General features: G+C 45.5%; 1 protein-coding gene across 1 annotated transcript in view; it reads left to right on the forward strand.

Moving 5' to 3' along the window:
* The first annotated feature begins 11 nt into the window (after positions 1–11).
* The window catches only part of LOC119376892 (membrane metallo-endopeptidase-like 1), a 34,074-nt gene continuing 12,047 nt past the window's right edge, over positions 12–22,038 (forward strand). Inside the window, exons 1-4 of the mRNA XM_037646566.2 lie at positions 12–53; positions 11,220–11,477; positions 13,649–13,732; positions 19,128–19,258. Of these exons, the coding sequence (XP_037502494.2) occupies positions 11,259–11,477; positions 13,649–13,732; positions 19,128–19,258 (434 nt within the window). The 5' untranslated portion in view covers positions 12–53; positions 11,220–11,258. The remainder of the gene's footprint in view (positions 54–11,219; positions 11,478–13,648; positions 13,733–19,127; positions 19,259–22,038) is intronic.

Below are 22,038 nucleotides of genomic sequence, written 5' to 3' on the forward strand. Positions count from 1 at the left end.
GTAGCACAGTGGCAGCTGTTGGTCTCCCGTCACAGAGGAAATACTTGTTGTCGGTAAGTGGAACTGTCAGCCATAAAGTAAATCTATTTACAACATCGCCTCTTATCAATTGACGTCGGAGTTCTCGTTATTTTTATGCCCAAGTAATTCTCATATGATGTCAACTCGAAATAAGGCTTTTACATTGTGATTTATGTTTACAATAGCAGTTACGGTGTTTTTGTCGTAGTAGTGTCATGCATTACTGTGGGAAAAGTGAGGATTGGGATTATAAACTGCATTACCATGATATCCGCTGAAAAGTACCGAATTTAAATTAAATTGATTTATATGGTGCCTAGATTGCTGTGATGTGCACAGTAGAATTTTATTTCTACATTTCTTTGGGCTAGAAACATTGTAATCTCCCGGCTACGATGAAATGAGTTTTCCTTAACAACAAGAGTTCGAAAAAGAATTCATAGTTGCGACACGACATGTCTGCGATACGTTATGGGTTACTACAAGAAAAAGATTTAATTCTTGCTTCCTTTACGATGTAGTTTTAACGTGAAACTATTAACATTAAATCTCAAGGTTCCTATTTCGTTGATGCGTGATTGTAATCCTAGTCGTAGGTGTGTATGGGCAACAAACGAAGCAGTAATGCATTTAAGAGCATGCCATGTGTTAGAGAAATAAACAAAAACATCAGAACACAACTGCGAGAGACCACTCTGCTCTCTTAGGCATTTTGTTTCTGATGATTTCTGTATGCCTAGGATAGGGCGCCTCGCTGGCATAGCATAGGAGGGGGCGCGATTATTTTTATGAGACACGATGTACTCGAGTTCTTCGGAAAGTTTTGATCACTTGTGGCTCTTTTACATACACTGACATAGCACTGCCAATACCATGCACTGACATAGCGCACAGTACTCGAACAGCAACTGTCAACCTTGGTTAGAAGGACGGCGTCGCGGTCACTGACGTGCGTGACATTTCAGCAGACATCAGCACACGGCTCGTATTCGCAATGCCCATAAACTGTAGGGCCACCAAGGGAATCTCAGGAGAACCAACTGGAGGAGGGTTAGCAGACTACAAACCGGCAGCCGTTCCTTGTTCGGCTGAGCTAGCCTCATGTTAACGCGTTGGTAGGAAAGAAACAGAACAATTATGCATTTTTCGTACATCAGTGAAGAAACCGGGCACACTGCGACAAGATAAATGTGATTCTTTCTTGGGAGACGCGAAGTTCTTGTGAAAATGCGTGATGAAGCACCCTGCGCAAGTCATGCCACCAATGATGCCCCACAGCAAACACATTTCAGTTCCTCGAATGTTTGTGCAGCCATACAGGTTATTGAAATATTAGTGTCTGCCTTTTCCGTTTAAACTCACTCTGTCATGCTTGTATATAGCATCTATCGGTGTTGTAGTGCATGAAACCGATAACATTGTACGTGGGGAGTCGCATGAGCTCACGCTGTCTTCTGTACCTAATGAAGATCAGGGCTTTCGAGATAAAAAAATCGAAGCATATTCACGAAGTGAATGATGACGAGTAGAAGAAGCTTTGGGGGATCATTAACCTTGAATCCCCCCGGAAGTTGCCCACTCGAGCATGCAAAGACGTGACAACACGTGTGTGCAGTATATACAAAGTTGTTTATTAATCACACTGCGTATATGGTGTTTAGATGTGGGCGGCGTTATTCTTTCATTATGACCGCCCTATGATCGGTTAAATGTAAAGCTGAAGGTTTTTGTATGGTGAAATGTAAAGCCGAAGGCTCTTCTTTGTTTCTCTTCCGTTTTCTCTTTCTTCCTCTCTTTTTCTCTTTTTTTTCTATTTATTTATCTTTATCTGTATTTTTCTTCCGATTTTTTATTTCTCTCTCTATTTCTCACTTGCTTCCTCTTTTTCAATGTTTATATGCGATTTTACCTGCGCCCATTCGTCATGAATCACTTCGTGGTTATGCTGTGATCCTGAAATTTTCTCATTGAAATCATCATCAAGGCGCTCGAACAAGAGGAAGAATCCTTCTCTTTGGCGCCAGCGGAGCTTCGCTCACTCATCATCACTTACTTCGTGGACATGCTGCGATTCTGAAATTTTCCTCATTGGCATCTTCACCAAGGCGCTCGAAGAATAAGAGAAAGAATACTTCTCTTTGGCGCGAGCGCGACAGTGAGCGCTTCCAGTTCTAGCGTGTCACAACGAGGGAGGGACGTGGCTCGACCCTGAGGAGCTTCAACCCTACTAGGGGATATAATAAAGTAACAGGATTTATATTTTGTGAGAAAACAGCTGTATGAAACGTGCGAGCGACCGTTCTGTCTTTCGGGGCTGCGCGAGCTCCACAGCTATTCTGAACTATGACCAAGTACAGGCTGCGTTGAAGGTTAAATCTTTTACTCAGAATAAAAATTCCCGTGGATAGAGAAAGTACAACTTTATTAAGATTGCAGTGCAGACGCAGAGGTTGCCCCGTGCCACCCGGCTACTCCCACGCTGGGACCGGCAGGTCTAGCCTAACGGCCCTGTCGCGGGCGCACTGGAGGGCCAGGATTTGGTCCTGTAGGTTTGGGCTGCGCGAAAGCGCATCGCACTCGGCCTTGCTGTAAGTCGGGCCGAGCGACCCGCACTCCCAAAGCATGTGATTGATTGATGTAATCTGTGTATATTCACGTTAATGGACCCGAGGTGGCGAAATTTGATCGGCAGTCGCACTCTCACCGTCGTCTCTCACCCGTGTGTTGCTGTAAGAGCCAGCGCTGCGCTGCATTTTTGTACATTGTCGATAGGGGGCAGCACACAGCAAGCAAAGTATTATCTGAGCCCAGAACGCGGAGAAGGCGACGCGGCTCTCAGGAGAGGAAATAGATTGCAGTGATGTTGAGGAAGACCACCTTGACAACGAGGAATTTTACTGGACATGGAAGGTTGTAAAAGCACTGATAGTGCCTGCGCCGACAAAGATTCTGCAGCAAAGTCGTGATGAGCGAGTCTCATTAAAGTGCCTCCCTGCTTAACCATCTATACAAAGTGTTTTTAACATTCGTAAATCACTTCGAGTTTACTTGATCGAAAACAGTGTTGAGATCAAAATAAAAGTAGAATTTATCTGACGCGATGCACATAGCGCCACTTTTGGGGCCGCATGCTGCCAACAGGCTGGACGAGCGGAAGCGAAGCGGCCACAACAGTTCCGCTGAGTTGCCAAATGAACCTATGAACGGCATTGTTGCTGACAAATTCGTCGACGTTACGAAAAACGTGCGTGTGAATTTGTTTTGGGGTTGTTTTCAAAGCTGCAACATCCGAAGAAGTCAACTGTGCACCCCGCGTTCCTGACCACGCATGTAATGAACATGTTTATAGAAACCGTCGTCACGTTAAACATGTGGTGTCGTGCAGCAACGGTCGCGTTACTCGCTAATGGCCGATTGCTACGGCAAATCTATCAGGCTGTCGCAGTACGCATATTTGGAATGCCATTCAGTTCATACGTTTTCTGTAGCACGCGCAAGATTTCACCAAGCATTGCTGATACATGGCAATGAAGTTTAATTATAACATTTCACACCACGGTAATTATTGAGGTGGCAAGCATTTAGCGATTTCCATGATATAGAGAGAGTATTTCGGCCTAATATCTATTTCAGTGCAGCTTATGAACAAATCCGGGGGAAGTGACACAGGGCATGCCTCCGCACGTCCGATCCGACACTCCTCCGGGAGCCATCTTGAATCGCAGAGCTCGCCACCCATAGTTTGTGGACATTGCGAAAGCCCTTCAACATGCTGTGCTCTCAACGCGAAGACACTATGCCAAAACCGTTTCTGTCCCTAGAGCGGTCATATTCACTTACACCAGTGTTTAATAGAGTTACGCGAGCTGGATCTAAAAAAGTCAGCTGCCAACCTTACTTCGTATAACATTACAAGTTGTTGCTATCGCATTCATTACGTCACCCTTGCGGTGAAACTGCGATTTTTAACAGCGGAGCTCTTTAAGCCTGCCGTAAAAATTTGACCGCCATAGCCCTCGCGATAGCTACCACAGACACCAAGGTGATAAGCCAGGTATCACAGCACATGGGGCCAATATTGTTTATACGCTGGCAAACTATGACCCAATGAAGGCCTATTCAAGCCATTACAAAACCCATGTTGGTAATACCAGCCTATGGGGATGCCAACAATGGTCCATCGTAGCCAGCCAAAAGACAATATTGCTACCGCCATCGTAGAAGGATGGCAACAGAGGCCCATCGTTGCCAGCCAACACACAATATTGGCAGCGCCATTGTGTACAGACGGCAACGGAGGCCCATCGTTCCCAGGCAACATAGAATATTGCAAAGCCAATGGAATGCCATTACCAGCCAATTTTCACTATTGGCAGTGCTGTTGATAAAGATGGCGAAAACAGGACATCGTTGTGAGTCAACAAACAAAACTGCAACTGTCATTCTACAAGAAAGGCAACATTGGCACACACAAGGTCTTGATTACTAAGTTGTCATTCTGTGTGGCACAAAATATATGCTAAACAGTTGGTCAAACGTTTTAGATGCGAAGTATCTTAAGGCGGAGCTCAATACGGTGGTGGTGGTGTGCGGCGTGACCACCATTATTGCGCATGCGCATACCCTCTTCACACACCTCCTCTCCACTTCCCCTCTCCACTCACCCTCTCCCATTCCCCTCTCCACATTCTCTCTCCCCTCCACCTCTCACATACCCCTCTCCACTTCCCCTCTCCCCCTTTCCACTCTTCCTCTGAAACGCGGGCTAGACACGCCGAAATTCTCTCCTGCGCAACGCCGCGATGAGCTCGAGAAGGGGAGCTCGATGAGCTCCCCTTCTCTCTCCACTCATACGCTGCTCCCCTCTCACGCGCCTGTCGACCGCGTTCCCCGCTCGCCCTGTGAGAATTAACGGTCACGCTAGATGGAAGATATAACGCGCGTAGCGTCCCTCTTCGCGTTCCACGACGCGAGGTCGGTAGCATGCCCAACGAACACCAACGGAACGCGATCGTGCAAGTGCTCCGGCTTCGCATCGCCTCATGGTCCCCTTTAGCGGGAGATGGTGTAATTTTTACAGATGTTGAGCAATGTAAAATAAAATAAGTACCAAACTATCAATTTAGTGTTACGAGCTGCTGGAAATATTTCTATGATAAAGGAAATGCAAGACAGAATAAAATCCAACATCGCACTGCTTGTGAAAAGTTAACGTTATTTGTGTGATACAGCCAGCGTATACATCGCAACTGTATAAAAAACATGGCTGATCCCTCCGTCATAGGAATCGGTATAACACGAAAGTGAAACGTGTCTTCACAGAAGTAGTGCTTATCGTGTACTGATATATGAGAGCTTGTACAATGTCTATTGGTGTTTGGCAGCTACAGCACCGTTTTGACGTGGATGCACCCATGTTCACGGCATGTCTCCATCGCGACGACTAACGCCCATGATCATGATTAAACCGTTGTGGTAGCTGAAGTTGTGAACATATATTTGGAATCAGCGAATTGTGAATCGCGCGTAGAGATGACACCAACAAGCCCATAATCAACACTGGTACCCGATATGCACTTCTTCAAAACGTCGTCAATTGAGGAGAGAAGCGGCACGGTGTGCGCTTACTAGTAATGGGTTACCGAGGCCTGTGTTCATGCCTACACTACCACACTGCGCTTCAGCAACGCGGGAGGCAGAGGTTCGTAGCTTGAGCCGCAAACGCGTGCGTCCCGCTGGCCTCTGTCTCGCTCAACCAAGACACGACATTCGCCCGTCGAAATCGCGTCCTTTTAGCAACGCGTATTGCAGCAGTTTTGTTAGTCGGTGCTCTCGCAAACGAAGCAGTCGGCGGCGGAGAAACCCCGTTGGTGCATGTGGAACTTGCACTAATCCGATGAGACGGCGCAGGCTAACACGAAGCGAAATTCAAAGAACGTAACTGCGTCTAGGTTCCCTAAGCGACGCCAGCGCAGCAAGTGTCCCTCGCGGGTATCGAGACGCATTAACCATGACGTCCGGTATCACGCGCAATCTCGGAGTAAGCGCTAGTAAATGTCGATCGTGACGCATTACTTCTTTTTACCTCTCACAGACGGCGGCACCGCCCTGCTCCGCCCCGCCTACCTACACCGCCAACAGAGAGCACCGTGCGAGAGAGAATGTGTGAAAGATATAAGGCGCGTTCGTGGAGCGTCCGTCATCTGCTAAGTTGGCTTAGTTGGTTGAGCGTCGGGCGCTCACCGTCGCGGCCGCAAGGTCGTGGGTTCGATTCCCAGCGGCGGATCCTTTTCTTAGTTTTTTCTTTCTCACCCGTTGGCGTCCATTTTATCAACGTCATAACCGTGACGGAAGTACTTGGTGGACCCCGGCATAAAACACTTTCGTGTTAAAAACAAAAAACCCGAAACCATGCCGTTACATTCATTGAAGCTGTATATAGCGTTGATGATTTAATGGAGTAGAACGGAATTCTAGTTTGCTTCGCAATAGGCTTTTGCACTGGTGAGGCTTTTGTGCACGTGCACCGAAATTATTCAGGTGGCTTTATTAGCGCCGAACAATCAAATCATTTCACGTGACTTCAACCGCACCACGTATTCTTCTGTTTGCTACACGAATGGTTGCGTTGCAGGAACGTAGCTTTTTTGTGTAGGTGCTACAGGGTTGTGCCGTCCTAGACTGCGTTATCGCCCGCGGAATCTCCAAATGAGCGATCAGTTATGTTTGCACTCCCAACGCTTCATGCAACCAGACATGTGGAGTTCAAATAAATGTTGTCGATGCTCAGGAGGGCCGAGAAGCAGCGCGACGCCATGTTACGAGCTCTCCTCCCTGCAGTGGGGTAGCGCGGTGGTTGCTCGTCATAAAACACTTGTCACTTGATGATGCTTCGCCCACGACGGCTGAACAGTGGTTCTGTGCTTTCAATGCCTTTAAAAACGAGGGGTGGAGATGGCGGGAGACGACGGCACCTTGGAAGATGCGTACGCGTTTCGGCCCCTTCTGGCTGGCGACTATTCTTTGGCAGTCGGTGGTGGCAACTTTCCCTCGTTCGGGCTCCCGGTATCGGCGGGCGCGCGCCCCTCAGTATTCAGTCTGGAGTCATTGGGAAAAAACAGTCGGATACCAAGACAAGATGCCGAGATTCTACGGATACCGAGATTCTACGGCGATGCCACAGTGAGAAAGCAGCTGTCCTGTGCTTCTTCTAACCTGATTGTTTGACTTTTGAAGAACCATCCGCAGATGAGCGCCGATGTGTTTCGACAACTCGCAAACTTTCCGCTGGATGTTCCTGTTCGTATCGCGTTCAGAAAGTTGTTTCTTTCCTTCGTCGGATGTTACATTCCGTGTTTTTCGTATGTGAAATATGTGCTCCGTTTAACAATGTCTATATTACCGCGTATTTTTTTTAGATTTGTTCTTTTGTGAATACCCATGCGGTGGGCTTTGTTGTGCGCGTCGAAGTAGGTTAGTGAAGTCCTCGGCCTTAGCGATGTTTTCAGCATTTGCATGTGTTATTTTGTTCCTTTGTCGTGTTGTCGTGCGCCAGCTAAATATCCGTTTTGTATTTGCTCTTCGCCGCTGCTTTCGCGCCAAGAATTTATGGATTTGTAACACCCAAATTCTTATTAATTGTGAAGCTGTCGCATTCATTCAAGCTCTAGCCGTAGTCACCATTTAATAAATAAATAAATAGGGGACGAACTTTCTGGTATTTCAAGGTGGTTGTGGATTTCGGTTGTATCAAATGTCTGTTCAAGTGTAGATGTTCATTTCTTTCATTTTCTCTCACACTTCACTTTTCACTCACTTCCTTTTGAACCTTCGATGAAGTGACAACTCAAGCACTAACAGGGAGGCTGTGTGTATTTGTGAGTGGGCCCGTTTCCGCGATTTCTAATATAGGAGCGTTATTCTAGGTAGTTATTGTAGGTTCTGTGCAGCTGTTATCGGCGAGCAAGCGGCCAGCAGAGCAAAGCGTGAAATGCGAAATTATTTTGAAAACTTGCAGTATCTTTTCCAAATGTATAGACGCATAATAAACTTGTGTTTACTCTCAGATTTTCTACGCTGGTTATCCCTCTTGATTGCCTGAAAGCAAAAGTGTGGGCAACATGCATTTGTTTATGTGTACAAAAATCTACCTCATGTTAAACTACACATTCAGTGGAAAATGTCGTAAAGATATTGACATAGAAAACGACAACGCTGACAAGAACCGGCGTTAAACGCTGAAAAATAAAGAAAGATGGTGCAGCCATTATTAAAGGCTGACAAAGAATATTGGAGCTGCCAATACTTATACAATGTTGGCGATAGGTACGATGGACAATGTTGGCTACAGCCACCTTTGCCATTATTGGCAATATGTTGCAGGGACAATATTGGCTGGGGCCATCTTTGCAAACACTTGGCTATTGTTAGCTTCCAATATTGGACCAATGCTCATTTAGGTGTAGCAAACACCCAAAAGACAACGTAGGACGAATATTTCTGTCAGTGTTTGCCAACCTCGGGCCGAGATCGGTGCAATGCCGACGTGCTGCCTGGGAATAGGCGACTCGCAGGCGGTGACACGCAACAACGCCAGCGGCCGGATCATCAGCGAAGCGGTCCGCATTCTCCAAATTCACGAAGGCAACATTTGCCGCAAAAATGACAGTTTCCTCATATCGATCCTCTCCCACAGGGACCCTCCGCTCGCGGACAAAGCGACTGCCACGACGCAGCTCGAGGATTACACGCCGAGCTGCGACGCCTGTTCACAATCCCGATGTCACGCACACCTCGAGAGCGAAGAGGGAGTGGACGGGGGGGGGGGGGGGATCGCATGACTACTTTCAGAGACACCACGCAACACTACAGATTGAACAGATGAAAATGTCTACCACCCCACTCCAAGCTAAACTAGAAACAGCAGGTTAATTGGAGACATACAGACACACAGTACCCGAATCCGGTGATCCTGCGTCTCTGCTACCCAGACATTTCTACATCCGACCAGTGTAGAGCGTGCGGAGCTAGGGCGACGCTGCGGCACATGCTGAGGAAGTGTACAGATGACGAGCAGCAGCTCCCTACGAACCGCGTAGACATGGCAGTCTCGAATCGCGAGGTACGATGGGAGCGTACTGCCAGGTACGCCGATCAACTGTGGGCCGTCCGGCACGCCTAGGAAGCTGCCAGTGTCCAAGGACTCAAGGCCGTCACCTAAGCCGGGGTGCTTGTATTCCGACTCCGCTCAATGGATGCCGGACATGCTTAATAAAGTTTTTACTGACTCACTCCACAGTAAACCACTAGTGAGTATGCGCCACAGGAATTGGGCAAGCACATCTACCGAGTACAGCAGGTGCGAGCGTTAAACTTTGTGCTTAGCGAAGTGGAATACGTGCGTGAAACAGATGAAAGATTGAGAGAGAAAGAAAGAGATATAAAGAAATACAGTGAAAATAGAGAGAGATAAAAAAAGATAGCAAGAGACAAAGAAAGAATGCGGTAGAAATAAACAGACAGCAAAAAAATATCCCGCCATCTCCCCGTAAATGGAACCCTGAGTAGTATGCCAAGCAGCCATGAGTCCTACTTAGATTTCTGTAAATGCTTTATTATCTTCATCACTGTTCATGGTCCTTCTATTCGAGGTTCCTCTCATGTTGTTACTCGTCATATATGACTTTAAGCTCAGGGGAATGGTTCCCCTGATGTTGTTACTCGTCATATATCGCTTTAAGCTCAGGGGAACGTTTTCCCTTGAATATAAAGGCCTTGTGGTCCGTAAAGTATAAAGTTAATGGCTCTTGCGGCAAAGGTTGCAGCTTGAAGTTTGAGAATGCGATGTCAATGCGCCCGTTTGGCTTGGCTTCGCGGTCCCGCCGCTCCGGATCGGCTGGGGCACTGACTACGTCGACGCGACGCTGGGGAGACAGGCCTCGCACATATGCTGCTTCGCATCTAAGGGTACCTTGCATGATTTATGGCGTAGTGGGTACCTTGCATGACTGACGATCATTTATGGTGAAGTGGGTGCCTTGCATGTTTTATGGCATAGTGGGTACCTTGCATGATTTGTACTAGAGCGCGCGCCGCTGTGGAGCGAGAGCTCTATCGCACATCCATATGTCAGGCAAACATTCCTTTCTGCACACCATGCGTGAGCTCTCCGCTCGTGCGAAAACGTCGTTCTCTTCTTTCTTCCATACTTCTAGTGGCACGCGGGGCACTGGTCACGCCAATGGACAGGCTTCGTTCATAAGCTTCTTCGCATCTAAAATACAGGGAAATAAAGGGAATAAATACATACAAATATATGGACACAAAGAAATGTACAGAACGAGAAAGAGAAAGAAAGAAACAGACACGATAAAGAGGTATAAAAAACAGAGCAAGAGCTAAAGAGAAAGAAGGAAAAAATAAAGAAATACAAAGAACGAGAGAGAAAGAACGAGAGAAAAACAGAGAAAAACATGGAAAGATAGAGAAAGAAGCAGAGAGAGAGATAAAGAAGGGGAAGAAGGAGAAATAAAGTTAGAGGGAGAAAGAAAGAAATAGGGAGAAAACAAGAAATAGAAAGAAATAGAAAGTAACAGCGACAAAAAATACAAGAAACAGAGGAAAAGAAAAAAATGAAAGAAAAGAATAAAATAAAACAAGAAGGCCACCCAGCCCCGCTTTTCCTTCAGGCTTGGCACCAATAGTGCGAAGCTGGCATAATTTTGTTCAATAATGAAATATTGATGATAATGGCGACATTGAGACCTACGAGCCGCACAACATAGGCTTGTGAAAGGGTATAATTCATTATCATGTTATTACTGGTCAGTGGATAGATCACTAATGCAGAAAGGAGGTAGTATTGTATTTTACAAGAAAGCGTATACGTCGTCACCTGGTATGATTTGTCCGTCACGGTGACAGATATTCCGGTTACGCTCCACAACATCATAACTATAGTTTTCCTTGCACACCTTGTATATTGACGAATTATAGAGAATTGGAGTTATAATAAAACAAACGTTGGCATAACAGGGAGCTTGACAGTATTGCCCGGCACTTTTGAAAGTGTGAGACCAGGACTTCGTCCTGTTACCTATAACGGCGGCTACGTAAAAATAAAAGCTGCACTATTTGATCTTTTGCTTTAATTTAAAGTGCTACAAACGTTAGTGTACTTATCCCACTTTTTATTGTAGCTCAATATCCCTACCAGCCAATTTTCACCAAACCCTCGAATGTGGATTGACACTCAAGAATGTTCGAAACAACAAAAACTATACAGAAGACTTATTCGATCCGTTTTGTCAGTTATGCTTGGCCAAGAAAACAACGAAGATAACGATAGCTGCAGCAAGAAAGGCCAGAAGCAAAAGCACCATATCAAAGATGATGGAAGCGATCCTGTCCACAAAATTACCGCTGAGATTGTTGAAATAGAAATGAATCTTGCTAAGGTGAGTATCGATTTAAAGACCACCGCATGTAACAAATTGTGGATTTCCATCTGCCAGCTTCGGTTTGTTTCATTTGTAAGAGATATGCATGCTTACATATGCGCACAGAAGGAGCTCCATATGCATGAAAGGGGACTACCTGTCGAAAAATACTGTCCAAAACATATCTACAATACCACAGCAATGTTGAAGTTACCAAGTGGAATATTTTGCAAAGCTAATGTAGTATAAATTGAGAATGATACAATGTACATTGCAGGTAGTACAAGAAAAACAACAGATAACATTCAATATTATGAGGAGTGATACTGGCCAACGGCGATTGTCTAGTTCGCGTCCTTCAATTCAATTCACAAAGATTCACAACTTGGCACCGAAAACACCATGGCATGTACCCTTTTGGTAACACACATTTAAAGTTAAGAAATTGACAGATTCTTCGTAGCCCTAGTGACGTTGACAGCGGTGTTCGTAAACGTAAGAGAGAAAAACAAAAAAAAAAGGTATTATTTTCATGAGAAAGGCAGGTTTAAGCAACAGATAATATAAAATAGGTGATGCGCGCTATAGCTTGTTCTTACATTACACCAGCGCTGCTATTTCTTGTTATTTTTTCGTGTGAATGCCGCAAAGACGCAGTGAAGCATCTGTTGGCGTGGTGGCGTGATATAAGCTGGTATTCGCGCTTTCTGAAATTTTTATTCACCCGAACGTCGCAAAGACGAAGTGGACACACAGCATGCGTGCTCATGTGCTATTTTCTTTACCTCACTAGACCACCTTGAAACAAAAATATGTCAAGCTTTAGCCTCAAAATGGGATGTGCTTGCAAAAGGGAGGGTAAATGGAGATCATTGGTAGAGGCCTTCGTCCAGCAGAGGGCATAAAACAGGCTGATGATGATATCATGCAGTTGCTACACCCTGATTGAGCGTATAGGACATTATCGATAAAAGTTATCGCGCATCTGCATCGTTTTTGCCAAAGGTTTAAAGGGACTGTCTATTGTCCATCGCTTTTCTGTTTTGTAACGCAATAGAAGGCGTACCATCTGAAGTGTCCAACCTTGCAGCGGTTTCTCTGGAAAGTGAGTAGAAACTTTTAAAACAGAATTTTTCGATCTGAGTTCGGTCTTCTTCCATCGGCATGAAACATGCCCACAACACTGTTCGGTGGACGCGATTACGATTGTAGCGCCGGTAAAAATTAAAACCGAAAGCACGTGTGATTTCTGTACGATTACATTACTTTCGCTGAACACTAATGTAATAAATGTGAGAGTCGTTTACAGCGCGCTAGCGGTTAAATGAAGCCTTATTGTACGATTACAGAACCCTCGTCTTGCTGTAATCGCAGTCTATGCGTTTATTTTAGCACTGCTGCCGCAATCCAAGCATAGTTCATTCGTCAGAAGGAGACGATAAATGCACGCCTTCAGGGTGCAGCACATGTGTGACATCCTAACAACAATACAGCGGCACAGTACGACCAGCGCGGAGACGGCATGGTATAGAACATGAGTTCAAGCAGAAGAAATCGATGATGGCGCCGCAAGTAGCGCCACCGGGCGCCTTTTCTGATGGATGAGAAAAAAAAAAGCAAAAAGTTACTTTCTGACGCAACCGAAGGCTGCCTTAAGTGCGTAAAATGCAATTTCAAGTTATACATGTTTGTTTTTAAGCAAAATAAGTCTACCTGCGAGTATTTCTTGTCCTACCTGTGGATTGAACCACATCGCCATCGTGTGACGCTAGCGGCCATTCTTTCAGAATTTTTGAACATCAAATTTAAAAAAAATATTTTTTTATGGGGCAAAATCATGCTCGTTGCCGCCGATGTGACGAACGATCTTCTCATTTTCACCACAATCAGAAAACGTTTTCCGAGCAGTAGACAGTCCCTTTAATTTTACTGGTGATACGATGGAGGAAAATGCTGCTGAATTCATGTTGGTTGCACTGCACTACACTCTTATTTTCCAACCTGGACAATATTACATGGGACAATACATTCTTGACAACGTAATGATGTGGTCTCCCAACAAATAAATACGAATGGGGTTCTACCTTGAATTATTTGCAATAGAGTACTTATGCCAAACTTGTGCTTACAACTTTCAGTTCGCTGGAAATCTTCCTGATGTTTTATATCTGTATTTAAATCCATTTTAGATGTCTCTGGATGCAATACAGGAAGCCGAAGGCAGTTTCAGTGTGGACAGCATAAAAAACTGGCAGGAAAAATTTGGTGAAGGAGTAAGTGACCAAATAAGGCTGTGACGTACTTTGCGACGTTCAAGAAAACGTCATATGCTACATGACGGAAGTGATGGTACCGATCTCGTACCGAATGTCAAAGCAAAAATTTAGTATCATTATTGCGGACCACCACGCGATATTTCTGTGACGTCGCTTCTATTATTGCGTGGGTGCAACTAGGAACCTATAGGCTTCCCAAGCACCGCTTAGCGGCGCTGCTGCTCTTGACAGGCAGCGCCATCTCTGGCAGAAAAAGAGAAACTGAGGTGTTAGCAGCGCGCGTTTTCCCTTCTCTCCGCCGCGTTGCCGCTCACTTTGCACGTGCAGAGCTCTCGCGGTGCACTTGCGCCGCCTCACAATGTACCGCTTGCAGTGTGGCTTCAAAAGGATTTTCAAGCTTGACTGGCACTTCCGAAAAGCGAACTTGATAGAATGAGAAAGGCTCGTCAATCACGTTAACGGTGAAGAGCAGACGATCGATAACAACGACGCCCAACTCAAAGCGAAATGCATTTCCCAAGTCGCGATTACACCGTGTAGGACGTATACCTCGAGGTAAGTCTCATTCTGTCATGTTAAAGATCAATAATGGTTCACATGCACTCCGAAATGAAGCCGTACACGCTATCGATGTTCTGCGGCGTGGACTACGAATCATATGATTGTTGTTTTGATATGGCATGCTTACAGTAGCAGCCGTGTACTTTCGTGAACAAACGTTTGCGGCGTGCGAAAAAAAGATTATACGGCCATGGCACTGCTTCCTGAGAAGGTTAGAGTCAAGTCCTCCGTGCCGCTGGAGAATCACCAGCCGATTAAGACGCGAGGCAGCTAGCTGAGCTTTAACCACTGTGAAGCAATATGAACTGCTCGCCTCGTTTTCTCGGCTCTCGCGTCATGCTTGCAGTCTCGTTTTATGATACCGACTTGACAGGCGTATAAAACCTGCTGCGTGAACGCGGCTAGAAAATCGCACAAAGTCAGAAGGTGGTTACTTCAAGGTTGCAATTGCAAAGCATGTATTAAGTGCCAGTTGTATTTAGCGGCTTAAATATATATCACCCTAATAAAGTGACAAAAACAAAGCAAACCTGCAGAACGATGTCAAAGCTTGCTGCAAATGCACAGACGTCCGTTCCGGCGTGATAAAGCAGCCTTCCCGACCCGTGAAATGCAGGCGCCGAACTTGTGACGATGTGCCGAGTTCAGTTGAATTCAACCAACCGCGCAATGCTAACGGTATAACGCGAATGTGAACGTTCAACAACGACTGGTAGGTCTCACGAACACGGGGAATCAAAACACAAAGTTGCTTCACCTACAACCGTAACTGGACTTTAACAATACGAGAAGACAGCGAGTAATCATTAATGTGGTCGCTGCGTGCATGCGCCGCGTTACTTACCGATTCAGGTAGTCGGAACGAACTAAAGCGATGAACTCAGACAGCCAAAATAGAAGGCGAGACAGCGCTGTCAGCTATCCACGCTTGCCGCCTTTATTTCTCATACGACACGCCCGGGAAACGATACAGTTTAACACGTGAATCGCGTGCCTTGGTGTTGTCTGCACTGTTGTGGCTGGCCGCTAAACCGCAATACTTCGGACCACGCTTGCGCTTCCGCGGGGTCGCTTCTGCCATCGCTGAAATGCGCAGCTTCGCACAGCAAGCCTCTCGGTTCAACGTACCCAGCTGACGGCCCCCTAGTTACCCGCACCGAGAGAAGAACGCGTGCGCACGTGCGCTACCACTTCCGTGAAAGGGGCTGAGTCGGCCGCGCCGAAGGTTCAGAGCTTTCCGACAGAGCCGCAGCGCGGCTGGCGCGGCGCTGTCGTCGCGCCGCAAACTTGAGCTTGGGTTCCCTATATGACTTTTCCCGCAGGACATTCTGACCTACGCGCCAATTTTGTAAGAGCGCTGTCGAACGGTACATGTAGCATTTTTGCTTTACCATGTATGCTCAAGAATAGGCGCTAGCGACTTTTCTCAATAGCAATGAGCAGAGCTAACAGTAAAATACTTTTTTTTTCGAAAATCTGCAAACCAAGGCCTACGTTGTCCCTAGATTACTTGGTTAAGGAGTTGCTTCGTTCCCCTTAAAAACAGCATCCTTGTAAAGATGCACTCGCCACTCCGCAACAGTTACTTATTTGTGTTGTCTTTAGTACCGAGACCACAGGTTCATCACAGCTTACATGACGACCCTACACTGCGCACCTCTGCTTCTCCCGTAAACTTGCGAGGTTTCAAGAAAACTATTACTGACTGCATTTGCACGCCCACGTCGCAAAATAAGTCAAGAAGTGCTAAGCTTTCCGCAAGGTAAGACACCACCGACGAATATAGTTGCTTTCCAGCAGCCTATCTAACATTTCTAGACCCTGTTCCAGTAGATCGGGATGGACTTATTTCCGCCGCTTACGACATCAACTTTTGGTAGTGCATACATTGCCGTGGTTACTAACTGCCTCTTCGGGTATGCCAAAAGGAAATCCGTTTCTTATGTAATGAAGACGGAGCAGAAGAACAAAACTTTATTTGCCCAAAAGACTCCGTTTCCTCTAAAACAGGGCAACGCCGTTTGGTCGCGCCCCTATTCCGAGGCACCGCTGGCCCTCGCCATCCTTTCGGCCCTCCGGACCAGCCTGAGCTGGTCTTCTAGGGCAGGGCTGTATGCCAATGCTTCCCACCTCAATCTCGTATAACACTCTTCTTGCACTTCGGTGCGAGCCGTGGATTCCCATGTAATGTGGGAGAGCGTCGGTGTGCTCCCAGGTGAAGTAGCGAAATTCTTCGTCGGAAATATTTGTGTTAGGGCACGTTAACCTAGGAAACCTCATCGTTATAGCGCAGGAGCAATTTTTCTCCCTTCAGGAAGCTTGTTCCTTCAGGAACAAGCTTCCTGAAGGGAGAAATAATGGGAGAAATAAAATAAAATGAGGTATTGGGCAGAAAGGTGCCAGCGCTTTTCTTTTCACTTGCTTTTTTAAATGCCAGGCATTTCTTACCGAACCTTTGGCACTTTGAGCGTATCTCTATCTATCTATCTATCTATCTATCTATCTATCTATCTATCTATCTATCTATCTATCTATCTATCTATCTATCTATCTATCTATCTATCTATCTATCTATCTATCTATCTATCTATCTATCTATCTATCTATCTATCTATCTATCTATCTATCTATCTATCTATCTATCTAGCCGCCTACGCCTGGGTGCTCTCATGATCGCCCCCTTAACATTGCATGGACCAAAAATGGCATTGGAAGCTAAGAGGATTTGATGAATGTGACTGTCGGGTCATGACACGAATAACATGAAAATCCTGTCACGTACGCCGTCAAACCCTTTCCTCCAGACACGTGTGGCACGTACCCGTTTACCACGGGCCGCGGTGTACGAGTATGCGCCACAGGTGATTGACAGCTTATATCTGCCCAGGAACGGCGTGAACAGACATTGGTAATTTAAATGAGAAAACATTAAGGAAAATCGACATTGGCAGCGTTCACCCGAGGAATGGCATGCATAGAAATTAGGATCCAAGCAGGAATGGAACCCAAGCATTCTGCGTGGCAGTATTCTACCATTGATTTACGTCAGGTCTATAAACTGGTTTGGAAAAACAGCTGGCTGTATAATTTTACAAGAAAGCAATAAATACTCTATACGTACTCCTACAAAAAGGTGTCGTAACAGGTTAATGTCTGTGGTTCCACTGTTGACTCCGCTTTTATAGCAGTCTAATAAACATTACGTTTGTATTCCGATGCTTCAGCAAGCGATATTGAAGCATCGCTCGACCCGAGAGGAATACATTAACGAACGTTACATGTGATATTCCCATGATTGCAACATAAAGTACCCTTATGTTCGATATTACTGACGTATGTACTCTAAGGTGAGGGCTGACAGTTACGTTGACCATAAGTTACCCTTGAAACGCGAGCGTTCTCGACGTGTCGTTGTCGACTACACTTACAAAAACGCGTCAATCTACCTCGTAACGTGGCTCAAAGCCATAAAGTACAAAATAGAAGTACTTACTGACTGTTTCATATGAAACCGATTCCCACAACGCGTCGGATCTGACAAATTTTTTCGTTAACATTCTTGCCGAAAATGTTTGTTTTTGACTTTGCCGGAAAACTGCAATCTGTAGTTTCATGAGACAGCTCACCAGAAGAGAACCCCTATCCACCCAAAGAAAGATGGTGCAATGAGCGTCTAAACAGGACTCTGGTGGATATTGCGGTTATGTTGACGTTGAGCATGAGACGTAGGATTCCATCTTGCTATAGGTGACTTTGCCAAGAAGTCGGCAGTAGAAGAAACAGAGACTCTGGCTTACGGAGAGAACTTTGCAATGATGCTTGTTGCAGTGTTTTCGAATGTCAACGACGAACACAACCGCGGCATCGCCACGTATCTGAAATGAGCCGGAAAAGCTAGAGAGCTTACGAGTCTGTGAATTAAGAACCACAAGACGAGCGATAGACATACTGCGGTCTTCAGGGACGCTGTATGAAGTACCAATCTGCTGACCGTGTTTGTGTTTTGACGCCAATGTAGCGGCGTGCACTCAGAGAGGAACGTCTAGACAAATATCTTCAACCAGAATTTAATTTGAATGCCTCCCTAATTAATTCGCCAGCTCGAATCTAAAATATATGCTTCGTGGCATACACGAGTTTTCATGGCTTTGGCGAAAGGGACGATGAGGTCGGGCAATGATCCCATTATTGAACTGTGGCATCTTTTATTTGTTTGTCAAAATTACTGCTGCATTATGAAAATTTCACTTCAGAATTCATTTCTTCAGGAGCGCTGACGGTATACTTCGAAGACACTAGCCCGTCCCAATTACATCAGCAAACCATTCATGACAAAAACTGCAAAGTCAGCCACAGCATGCTGGCCTCGTTGCACTTTTTTAGGAAACATCTAGCTGGTGGCTTCTCTGTGTTTCTACATAAATTGCAGACTGCCACTTCACAGTGATTGATTTTGTGTGAGACCATTACGTATATGCACAAAACGCCCTAAAGCAGCACAGGTAGATGTCGCGGACGGATGGCTCATTTTTATGTTTGTTGTTTAGTGTTGCAGATCTCGTATTTCAATTTACAAAGGGCCAACACTTATTACGCTAAAATATTGAGGTATTCCCCTCGAAATTACATTTCCCCAAATAAAATGTGCCACTCATGACCTGCATTTTACTGAGTAAACATTTATTTTACATATTGACTTTCCTCGAATCCATTGGTATATGTTTTTTAAAATTACCGACAATGATCGACAAAAGTTTATATATTGATCAGAATTTACTAAAATTGCGTCCATTGCTCTTGAGAAAAATTTAATTGTGTTATTTTTCTGCAGATATTACTTTATGAGAGCCTTCTCGCTGACATTAGCAAGGCAAGGGGTGATTTGGAGAAATCAGATGAAATAATTGTTCACAACTTGAAATATTTTCAATCCTTATCTAAATATCTGGAGCGTCTCGACAAGTGAGTTTCACAACTTCTTTATTTTTTCTAAATTACGCCAATACTTTTTCTAGTTACTGATCTAACATAACTGCCACATTCCTACGACATTTCATTTCGTATTGCCATGCGTGTTTATAACAGTATTTTGATGTATTCGGGTTTCAGCCACCAGAACTGTTAGAAACGCTCGGTACAGACCGCGCCACAATGCTTGAGAAGCTTCGCGATTATTTGAGATCATTCTGTTAAGATAACGCGCGGGACGCGAACAGTCAAGTTCCTTTGAGAGTTTACGCGAGCAGCAGCGATAACTCTAAGGTTCGATGATTGCTTCAAAAAAGACGACGCGGTCCGCCGACTATCAGATTACTCGACGGCTGACGACTCTTCATGCCGCTGTCATTTTGCAGTGTGAATCGTTTGCATGCTGTATTTTCGTTGTCCGGGTGCAAGTTCGACCAAATAAAAAAGTTCACCCCCCGTATTTTAGAACATTCCTTCACTCAACGATTCACTTTGACTTGAGAAAGTCGATGGGAGCAGCGTCTATAGGCAAACAAGTCACTGCGTATCAGTGATAATCTGCAGCAATTCTTGAGGAGCGCGGTGTCATTTTCAATCGAGGAGTGGCGCCGTGCTCAACTCAGTCAACTGAAGGACGAAGTTCGAGTCGATGCTTGTCTGAGAATATGGGAGTGAGTCTTTAACATTCCGACTGCTGTCTTCGTCAACGTCACGATCACGTGACAATATAGTTTGAAACAAGGCAGAGGAAGTTATATTACTTTCTTGTCGAAATAAGAACGTCTTCATTTTGTCACAAGATATGCCGGGAGCCCTGGTGCCTATCTAATATATTAATTTCGCACCACATTCGTATTGTAAAACTAGATGACTCAGCATCGAACTCTTGCATTCTAGTGTTCGTATTGGTTTCCAGTTTCCTATATTCATTGCTGGAAGGCTCCGTAATTTTACTCCTCGTATAACTTGGTGCTCCTCAAGCTCTCTCTACATCTGCCGAAATTCGAGGACTGTGTGACGCACTCTCTACGGGGGAATCACAGTGTGGACGCGAGGCACGCTCATTGGAGGGCACAAAAGTGGCCTCCAACGCTCGAATGATTTATTCCGTCATATCGGAGGAGAGGCGGCATATATCGTCATTATGCTCCCTGCTCCCATTGCTAAGTTACGGAGTTTATAAACGGCATGGCTTTGTTATACTCCCCATGGAGTTTCATGTCACGTGGGAGAAAACTCTCTATGGGATCCCCATTATGCTCCCATTGCTAAGTTATGGAGTGAATAAACAGCACGGCCTCTTTGTACTCCCCATGGGGGGTCACTTGGTGAGAAACTCTCTCCATGGGATATTGCAATGACTGTAATCGGAGCCAGCTCCCCGGAGGACCAGTAGGTTATTTGGCGGTGAAATAGCAAGAAAAATCTTTGTCTGACGTGGTTGAAGCTCACGTTGAAGCTCCACAAAAATTACGCATGCTGGTTAGCTACCCTCATCGAATCGGCCTACAGCTGCTCGTGGCGGTGGTCGTCACGCGGTATAGTGACGGAGGTCGAGGCTTTCTTGGCAGAACATAAATTGACTCCAGGATTCCGAGGCCACTATGGCGCAAATTTTCCTGGCATTTCCGGTAAATGGTTGCAGAAAGCAGCACAAAAGGGGAACATCAACAGGGCCAACTCAGTTCTTAGAGAACCACGACAGAACCCTCGCGTGGTACGAATAAGTAGCATCTAAAGAACCTAAAGAAGCAGGATTGCTCGGATAAGTAGGAGAACCAGAAAAAAGGCTCATAGTATTAGAAAAAAAGCTTAAAATACGAGAGAGCGGAGCTAGTTGGTAAACATTCATGCTAAAAGACTGAGCAGGCAAACACGGACACAAGAAAAAGGTCAAGACCACACAGAGGCCGGCTAACGGAAAAGGCGCACAGAGTTGGTAAAGACAGTAGGCACATTAGTGGTAATGGCTGTGGCGCAAGCGTCATCCAACCATCGATTAGCTGACTTAAAGAAGAAATCAAATGCCTGAACAGATATCAGTTAACAGACAATTTGATCGGACTAATTCGTAATGATCCATCATTAATGTAGGGCAACACTTAACGAAGGAAGGACACAGAAAGGACAAACCGTCCTTCGTAAAGCCTTGCGCGACTTATATTATTGGACAGCTCTCTTAGCAGAGACCCACGCATGCCGGATTGATAGGTACCACCTCTTGCCTGGGCAGATGAGTTCTTGTGCTTATATACCCGGAATTTGGTTGCAAATTGAGTAAGTGTGAGCAGATACTTCGGCGAGTGATAAGGATCCATGATGATGATGATGACGAAGATGATGGTGGCACCAGACAGCATGAACGCTCGTTCTGTGTGATACTCTTTCTTGTGTCTCTTGTGTTTTTTCCCTTCTAAGACCATCGAGTAGGTGCAATTATTGTACGGTTGCAAATCGAGCATAATCATTCTGGCCACATTCTCATCCAGGGCATAGCGTTTCACTCAGTCACTGCCGTTTTCTTCTTCACAATATCATCGGCACTTATCTGATACGCAGTCCTTGGTTGAACGGTTGTCTCTGCCACTTCGCCAAGTCTACGTGCCGCTTCAGGTGACTTACAAAGGAGGTGGAAGTGGGTGTTGGCGGTCGCAGTGATGGTCCACAAAAGCTGCATAAATCCTCAGTTTGAGGAAATTCGGGACAGAAGTTCTATATAGTGCTTGTACTAGCCGGCAACCGTGAGCTTTGACGCGGTTTCATCTATGCGAGGG

This window comes from Rhipicephalus sanguineus, unplaced genomic scaffold (genome assembly GCF_013339695.2).
Source record: "Rhipicephalus sanguineus isolate Rsan-2018 unplaced genomic scaffold, BIME_Rsan_1.4 Seq2699, whole genome shotgun sequence".
Classification (NCBI taxonomy): Eukaryota; Metazoa; Arthropoda; class Arachnida; order Ixodida; family Ixodidae; genus Rhipicephalus; species Rhipicephalus sanguineus.